The sequence below is a fragment of the Myotis davidii genome, unplaced genomic scaffold, assembly GCF_000327345.1.
Source record: "Myotis davidii unplaced genomic scaffold, ASM32734v1 scaffold960, whole genome shotgun sequence".
Classification (NCBI taxonomy): Eukaryota; Metazoa; Chordata; class Mammalia; order Chiroptera; family Vespertilionidae; genus Myotis; species Myotis davidii.
In genome coordinates, this window is record NW_006293003.1 from 1,429,892 (window position 1) to 1,438,957 (window position 9,066).

At 41.6% G+C, this 9,066-nt stretch overlaps 2 protein-coding genes across 2 annotated transcripts in view; one reads left to right on the plus strand and one right to left on the minus strand.

Annotated features, from left to right (window-relative positions):
* Window positions 1-7,654: 7,654 nt before the first annotated feature.
* LOC107183546 (host cell factor C1 regulator 1-like) lies at window positions 7,655-7,939 on the minus strand. Its single transcript, XM_015565806.1, is given in 2 exon segments — window positions 7,655-7,789; window positions 7,792-7,939. Coding segments are annotated over 2 exon segments (258 nt in total). The 5' UTR covers window positions 7,915-7,939.
* Window positions 7,940-8,833: 894 nt separating this feature from the next.
* Window positions 8,834-9,066, plus strand: part of RPGR (retinitis pigmentosa GTPase regulator) — a 58,253-nt gene continuing 58,020 nt past the window's right edge. Inside the window, exon 1 of the mRNA XM_015565792.1 lies at window positions 8,834-8,849. Coding sequence (XP_015421278.1) covers window positions 8,834-8,849 — 16 coding nt within the window. The remainder of the gene's footprint in view (window positions 8,850-9,066) is intronic.

The window sequence follows — 9,066 nt, forward strand, 5'->3', positions numbered from 1 at the left end:
GGGAGTTTAGAGCGGGAGCATGTGTCTCGCTCCTGATTGAAAAAGACAACCGCATCCTTAGTTGCTAGCCCTTTCCGCATGCACCTCCGTACCTCTGTACTTTACTTCTGCACTTCCTCTGAGTCTCAGTGTGCTTTTCTCTTTCCTTCTAGTTGTAGAATTTCCACTCAGCCAGCCTTCCTGTGGTTCTGGATGATGTCCATTTTGTCTTTTAGTTGTATTTTTGAAGTGGTTGTGCAAGGCAGCAATCTTTGGTGTTTACCTATGCTGCCATCTTGGTTTCTCCAGTAATAGTTTTTAAAACACAGACCATAAAACAAATAGTGGAAACTAAAATTATAAGGGAAAGTAATATATAAAGAGCTTACTGAAATCCAGGCACAATGGATTTTGTACACATCATCTCATTTAAACCACATAATCCTACTAAGAGTTATTAGCCTGATTTAACAGATGATAAATCAGAGGCAAAGTTAAGCAACTTGCCCAGATTAAGCAGATAATAAGTGGTAAAGCCAGAATTCAAAACCCCAAGCCTATTTTCTAAATTGAGATGTGCCTTCCCCAGGGGATGCTCAAGACATCCATCTTGGTGGAGCCAACCAAATATTACTACTTTTTTATGTTTATTTTTTATTTCATCATTTTTAATCTCTTTGTATATGTTTTATAATTTAAACATAATATATTAGTACAGCAGTATATATATACAAATACATGAATGTATTGCATCTGTGGGTAGCTTTCCTTGATCTCTGCCTTTATTTTTTCTGAGCCTCATTCCTCAGTCTTCTCACTGATTCTGTGTACCAGCTGATAGCCTCAAGTGCTAGAGATATCTACCCAGGAAGGCTGATTTCATGGGCTACATCAAAGCACTCTCATGTCTTCTGGCTTCTGGTTGATTATGAATGAGGATGTGTAATCTAAAAAGCTTGAAGCTCACTTCCCTGTGCTCTTTTAAGAGGCAGTATAGTGCAGTTCTTAGGAGCTGGGATTCTGGAACTAGATTGTATGTGCTCAAACCTCAGCACTACTACATTTTAGCTGAGAGACCCTGGGTAACTTAACTTCTCTGTACCTGTTTTCTCTTCTGTAATATGCAAATTTGAATAATTAAATAAATAGAGGGTTTAGACCATTTTGTGGTGCATAATATGAGTAAAATTATTTCACCCATTATCATCATATTATATGATCCTTCAAAATAGTCATTCAGGAATTACATGGTCATACAACTATTGCCATAGATCCCTCACAACTGTTCTTTTTTAAATTTATTATTTATTAAAGCACTAGAGGCCCAGTGCACGAAATTAATGCACCCTAGGGGGTGGGCCTCTCACAGTCTGAGATCCCTTGGGGGATGTCTGACTGCTGGCTTAGGCCTGCTTCCCATGGGGAGTGGGCCTAAGCCAGCAATTGGACATCCTTACTGTTGCCATGGAGGTGGAAGAGGCACCTGCCACCGCCACTGTTCTTTCCAGCCATGAGCCAGTTGAGCATCTGCCCTCTGGTGGTCAGTGCGGATCATAGTGACTGGTTGTTCTGCCGTTGGGTCTATTTGCATATTATCCTGTTATTATATAGGATAGTTGACATACAATATTATATTAGTTTCAGGTGTACAACAGAATGATTTAACATTTATATACCTTACAATGTGATCACCACAATAAGTCTAGTATCATCTGTTACTACACAAAGTTATTATAATACTATTGACTATTTTCTATATACTATACATTACATCCCAATGGCTTATTTATTTTATCACTTGGAAGTTTGTACCTCTTATTCCCTTCATCTTTGTCACACACACACACACCCCCAACCTCCACAACTCTTGATTTGGAATTGTCTCCTGAGTTAGAGTGTGAGCTACCTGAGATCATCAGATCAATTTTTTATAGCCACCCTTTATTTGTCACCTCAAATGATATTTTTCTTCTTGAAAATCTTTTATATGTTTCATCTATTTAAGTTTCAAGTTATTCTTCCAAATAAATCTATTTTCTAAAATCTAGTACAAATGCAAAGATTAAGGATCTTCACTTCTGTGACTTTTTACAAGAACAAACCCCAAGCTCCAAGCCTCTTTCAAAAAAAAGGCAAAGCACATTATCAGCAATTTCAGCAATGCTAGATCAAGTTACTGCCCAAAGAAGAGGAAATGTCTAAGTTATGTCTAGCAAAAATATGCTTATATTATTATAAAAATAACCATTTTATTAGAGCACTGTGTAATATAAGGCATCCAATCATCAGTGTCAAATAAAACTAGGTTTGATTACTGGCTCAATATTTACTAATAGAAACACACTTACAGATCATTAATATCTGTAAGGTGATTTAATATTTCCCTGCTTGCAGGGTTGATGTGGGAGATGAGCTCAGTGAGTTGAAAACCCAGGTGATGCATGGTCTTGTAGGCTATTGTTAGGACTTTGGATTTTGAGTCATCAGGGAAGTCATTGGAGGGTCTTGACAAAGGGGAAGGCAGGCCATACCTTTAAAAGGATCATTCTGACTCCTAGGTTGTGCATACTGCTAGGGTGGAAACAGGAACACCAATTAAGAAGTGGTAGAAGTATCACATGATCTCACTTATATGTGGAATCTAATGAACAAAATAAGCTGACAAACAAAATAGATCCAGAGACATGGAAACATGCAATAGACTGAGGATCCTCAGAGAGAAGGGGTGAGGTGGTGGGGGGAAGAGGTTAACCAAAGAACTTATATGCATACTAGAGGCCTGGTACACGAAATTTGTGCATGGGGGGAGTGGGTGTCCCTCAATCCTGCCTGTGCCCTCTTGCAATCCAGGACCCCTCAAGGGATGTCTAACTGTTGGTTTAGGCCCGATCCTCACAGGAATCAGGCCTAAACCGGCAGTTGGACATCCCTCTCTCAATCCAAGACCACTTGCTCCTAACCGCTCGCCTGCCTGCCTCCCTGCCTGCTCAGTGCGCATCATAGCAACTGGTCATTCTGGTCATTCTGGTTGTTCTGGTGTTCTGGTTGCTGGGCTTTTATATATATAGACTAGGAGCTTGGTGCATGAAATTCATGCACTGAGGGATCCCTCAGCCCAGCCTGCCCCCTCTCACATACTGGGAGACCTCAGGGGATGTCCTACTGACAGCTTAGGCCTGCTCCCTGCTCCCCTTGGAGCCAGCTCCACCCCTGCCCCCTCCCATTGCTGGCTCCACCCCTGCCCAGGCCTGAAGCCTCTAGCCTGGGCAGGGGATTCCCAGCCCCCTCCATCACTGGCTCCACCCCTGCCCCCTCCAATCACCGGCTCCACCCCTCAGGCCCCCTTGTCTCCCCCACCACCTGCCTGGCAAACAGGCCTGGACACTTCAGCAGCGGGGCTGAGGGGACTGGGCACTGCCATCTTGTGGCTATGGGTGCCCCCATCTTTGTGACAGAGTAACAGTTAATTTGCATATTACTCTTTTATTAGCAAGGATAGGCATAACCCATGGACACCGAAAACAGTGGAGTGAAGGGACAGGAGTGGGGATGGGGGTCAGTGGAAAAAATGGGACATCTGTAATATTTTAAACAATAAAGGTAAAATTAAAAAGAAGCCCGACCAGCATGGCTCAGTAGTTGAGCATCAACCTGTGAACCAGGAGATGCGATTCAATTCCTGGTCAGGGCACATGCCTGGGTTGCAGACTGGATGCCCAGTGTGGAGATCCCCTGTGTGGGGTATGAAGGGGGAAGCTGATTGATAATGCTCTCTCATTACTGATGCTTCTCTCCCTCTCCCTTCATCTCTGAAATCAATAAAAATATATTTTAGAAAAAATAAAAAGAAGTGGTAGAAATAGTGTAGGTAAAAGGTGATGGTATTTGTTTTGGAACAGGGAGTTAATAGTGAAGGTGATGAAACATGATGTGTTTGCAGATGTATTTTGAAGCTAGATCTCTCCAAACATATATTTAAAAGGATAATGTAGGTAAAAGGCCTCAATCAGATATCTGGTATACAATAAAACCCATAAAGATATACAATCATTACAACTCTGTGCTCAGAATTTGTGCAGTAATCAATGGTTAGCCAGTTTGTTCTGGATTGGTATGAACTAGGATCTTCTAACATATTCTTCCTTCCTAAAATATTTTTATGTTTCTTTAATAGCTAGATGGCATAGTTCTAAGAGCTAGGGTAATGTAATCAGACAGACATGGGCTCAAATCTTGGCTCCACCTCTCAGTAACTGTTTGACCTTGAGCAAGTTACTTAAACTCTTTGTTCCTCAATGTCTTCATCTGTAAAAATGGGACACTCAATTAAATATACCCTAGAGAATGTTGTGATGATTCAATAAGTTAATATATGTAAAGTACTTAAAACTGTCCCTGCCATGTAATAAATGATCATTAAATGTTAGCTGCTATGATTATCAGCTTTTAATAATTTTTTGATTTATTAATTTATATTTTGAACTGTTTTTATAGAAAAAGCAAATTGTGTTCATTGTAAAAAATTAAAACCATACATATATGAATTACTTAGAAATTAGAAGGCCCATCTAATTCCACACCCCAGAGAGAACTTTTATTAAACAGTATAGTAAATATTGGTCCAGATTTTTACCTATGTATATAGCACACCTTTCTTTATGAAATGTAATAATGCTCTGCATATTATTTTGCGATTTGTTTTTATCAATTAAAATTTTGTTTTATATATCTTTCCATATAAGTACACATAAAACTATAATACTGATTTTCATGTTTGCATCATATTCCATTATATTTAGGTGTCTTTAAATTTTTTTACTCTAACAAACAAGGGTGCAATAACCATCCTTGCACATGTTTTTGGTGCAAATTTCTATATTTCTGTAAAAAATTCTGAAGAATTTATCTATACAAGTGATTATGATGAGTAAAAATTATATGCTTTTAGAGGGAATTGTGTGTGGGGGTGGGTGGAAGTGGACAAAATGGGGATAAATGGGGACTGAAAGAGACCTTGCTTTGGGGAGATGGGTACACAAGGCAGTGTGCAGATGATGTTTTGTTGATTTGTACTCTTGAAACCTATATGGTTTTGTGAACCAATGTCACTCCCGATAAATTCAACTTAAAAAGTACTTATGTCTCCTGCTAACTAGACTGGGAAGTTTTTTTAATCCTTGCCAATCTAATAGGCAAAATAAATAAATTTTATTGTTTTATTTCACTTTTTAATATATTTTTATTTTCACTTTTAATTGTAAAGTTAATTGTCTTTTCAAATGTTTAAAATTTTGTGGTTTTTTTTATAGACTCCCTATTTTTGTTCATTAATTTTTTTTGGTTAAGTTCTTTTTATTTTTATTTTTTTCCTTTTCTCTTTAAATTTTGAAGAAGGCAAGCCATAGACTGGGAGAAAATATTATTTTTAAATAAAATTCCCTGGCTTTGGGCCTTTGCATTCTTAGTAGAGATATTCTAGAGCTGCACTACAAAAATTCAGAAATCAAAGAAGCCATTAAATCTGATTTGTAAATTTGGATGTTTATGGGATTTCAAACTGAAGTTTTCAAAGTAGACAGATACCTGTTTATCTGATTCCAAATAGAGATAAACAGTTATGACAGCTACATTGTAATGCAACTCAAAAATAAATCCTTGAGGATTTTGTTGAATGCTGTCAAAAAAGAAACTAGTTCAGCTAAAAAGCATAATCTATCAAATGTCTATTTTTAGTTGACACAAAATACTCTAGAAAGGAATAACAACTAGAATTAACCAGGTAAATTGCCAAGAGTTGTACATGTTGTCATATGGGTGCTGACTTCTGTATATCAACATGATTTCCTGAGAAGTATATTAGTGATTGACTATGTATGAAGGGGGCATCAAATGAGTCATAAAATTATACCCTTTTCAACTCCCTGCCTTCTCCCACATGAGGGAGGTGACTCCACAGGCTGAAACCATCTGGGTACAGAGATTGTGGCAGAGGTATTTACTACTCACTGAATGTCAAGGGCACGCCCATTTTTCCCAGCCCCCCTACAGTGCACAGGGACACAGAACACTGGATCTGGTTGTTGAGAAGGAGACACATGTTACCTCTGCCCTGAAACAGTGAATTTCCTGCTCCCTCTCTCTCTTGCCCTTAAACAGCAACCAAAGAGATCAGGATCACCTATAGTACAGTGATAAGATAGTTGAAGCTCCTTTAGTAGCCTAGAGGAAGCAGGTGGAGCACATCCCCTCACTGGCCCACATTGGACATGTAGCATAAGTGAGAAAGAAACTTTTTGTTTGTGTTAAGCACTGAGATTGGGGTTGTTTGTATTGCAGCATACCCTGGGTTTTGACAAATACGATGAATGTGGCCAATTTTACCTTATTAGTAGCTAGAGGCCTGGTGCACAGATTCGTGCACTGATAGGGTCCCTTGTCCTGGCCTGTGGGGATCGGGCCAAAACCAGCAGTCCGACAACCCCCAAGGGGCCCTGGAGTGCAAAAGGGAACTCTGCAAAGTTGCTGTTTTTGGGCAGCTCCTATGTTGAGTATCTGCCCCTTGGTGGTCAGTGTGCATCATAGCTACTGATCTGTCAGCTGGTTGGCCAGTCACTTAGGCTTTTATATAATAACTAGAGGCCCGATGCACAAAGATTCGTGCAAGAATGAGCCTTCCTTCCTCTGGCTGCTGGCACCGCCTTTGCTCCAGCCAGAGCCGCCTTTCTGCCTTCATTCTGGCCCCGAGCCGCCTTTCCACCTTCCCATGCTGCCCAGAGGCCCGGAGCAGCTGGGGTGTTGCGGAACACCTGCATCAGGCAGCTCGGTGCCTGCATATGCAAATTAACCCACCATCTTTGTTAGGTTAATTTGCATACTCACTCCTGATCGGCTGGTGGGCATTGTGAAGATATGGTCAATTTGCATCTTTCTCATTTATTAGTGTAGATGTTGAGGGCTACTCTATTGCAGGCACCAAGCTTTAAATTCTACATATGTTACCTAGTAGAATTTAACAACCTTTTGAAATAGACAATAACGTCATCATATAACATATATAATATACTAGTATATGTCCATATCATACATAAAAATAGTATGTAGATATCATATATATAGGATGTCCCCAAAAATGTATAAAAACACTTTAAATAATTATAAAGGCAGTGTTTATTAAAATACATTTCATTTTCAAAATTGAGTTATCAGCTGTTAAAGTGTGTATACTTTTTTTTTCTGCTCAGCAAACTTTATTCAGTTCTTCTGGGGCACAGGTCCTCAAACTTTTAAACAGGGGGCCAGTTCACTGTCCCTCAGACCGTGGGGCGGCTGGACTATAGTTTAAAAAAAAACTATGAACAAATTCCTATGCACACTGCACACATATCTTATTCTGAAATAAAAAAACAAAACGGGAACAAATACAATATTTGTATTTGCATGTGGCCCGCGGGCCATAGTTTGAGGACCCCTGTCTGGGGCATGGGGGAGAATGCCTCCCTTTCCATGCTACTGTCCCTCATACCCCAGGTTCAGTGTCTTCCTCTGTTGGGAAAAGATCTAGGTGCTCAAAGGCCTGGTCTGGAGGAAAAGCAGAGCAGGTGGTCCCTTCATGGGGTGTTGTTCTCCCCTGCTGTGGGCGAGAAGGAGGGTGGGCAGGTGCACTGCATGCCAACACTCAGAGCTCCATTATTTCCTCAGCTGTAGGGTAATGGGAGGCAGGGGTAATCCCTAGTCTCAGCAGCTGAAGGGCCTCAGGGATCAGGTTTCCAGGGTAGTACCAGAGAAGCAGCTCAGAGCAAGGGCTTTTGAGTGTGGCAGAGCTGCTGGGAGGAAGGGGGCACTGCAGTAAGGTTGGTCATTATGCAGGCTGAGCTGAGAGAAGTAGGTGGCCATATTCTCCTCCGACAGGAACTGCTCCTGCAGGGGCTCCCTCATGTCCAGGCCTCAAGGAGCCCCTGAGGCAGTTCTCAAGGGATGTTGGGCCAGTCTCGCTCCAGGGGCTGCTGAAGGATCATTGGGGTTTGGGGTCCTTTTGGCAGAGGGCTGGGTATCTGGGCTAGAGGGGTGGAGCTTCGAGGGCATGGCCACACAGGAGAGGTGTGGCTTTTTAGCTGCATGCCTCAGCAACATCTCCCCTTCCCCCCGCTACACAGAAGATGAGCGGCTCACCTCTGGAAGGCAGATCTGCTCGATGTAATGGGGGAGGGCTAGGGTTAGTCCTGTCCTGCCTAGGGGATTATAGTCAGACACAATTTTTTGTTGAGTCTACATCCTAAAATATTTTCAAATCTGCCTGCTCCTCTCTAATGCCAATGCCCCTTATTTCAAGCCAGTGTGACTGCTTATCTGAATTTCTGCAATGGCCTCTGACCCCTCCTCCCTGCTCCAATTTATTCTTCACAAATCAGCCAGGCAGAATGATTCCAGGAATACACATAAGTGGTACTATCCATCCACTGCTTGAAAGCCCTTAGTGGTTCCTCATTATCCTTAGGATAAAATCTCAGGGTGTGGAGCCTGACGGAAGAAAAATATAGCATTTTGGGGCAAACTCTAGAACAATGATGTTCTGCTGATGGTGAAATATCTTTGAACCTGTTCATGCCACAGATTGTACACCTCAGCCTTCTCCTGTTGGAGAACACAATGGGGCCATTCAGCATACAGGCTGGACTGGCTAAAGTGGACCCCAGCTCTCCCTTGTATAATCTTCACAGGCATAAACTGTGGTATCATTAACTATGATACAGGGCTGTAGTAGGGCTGACTTATTTAATAAAGATTTCATGAGCATTAAGTATATGCCAGGATTTGGCACAAATAAGATTTAGGATGTTTCGCAGACTAGTTAGAAATGGCGGCCATTACTAGTATTATTACAGTTGTGCGTTGATGTTTGCCTGTGTCACAGAGCTGGTGTGAGAGCAGGTGATATTCATTACATTGTCACTATTCGGACAAGGTCCCTGCTGGGCCTGGACCTCCTCTGCCAGAGTTCAGCTTGATGAGCACTCCCAGGCATCACTGCGCGGCGTGTCGCTCCTCCCCTCCGGACCACCAGAGGGCGCGCGGGCACTTCCGACACGC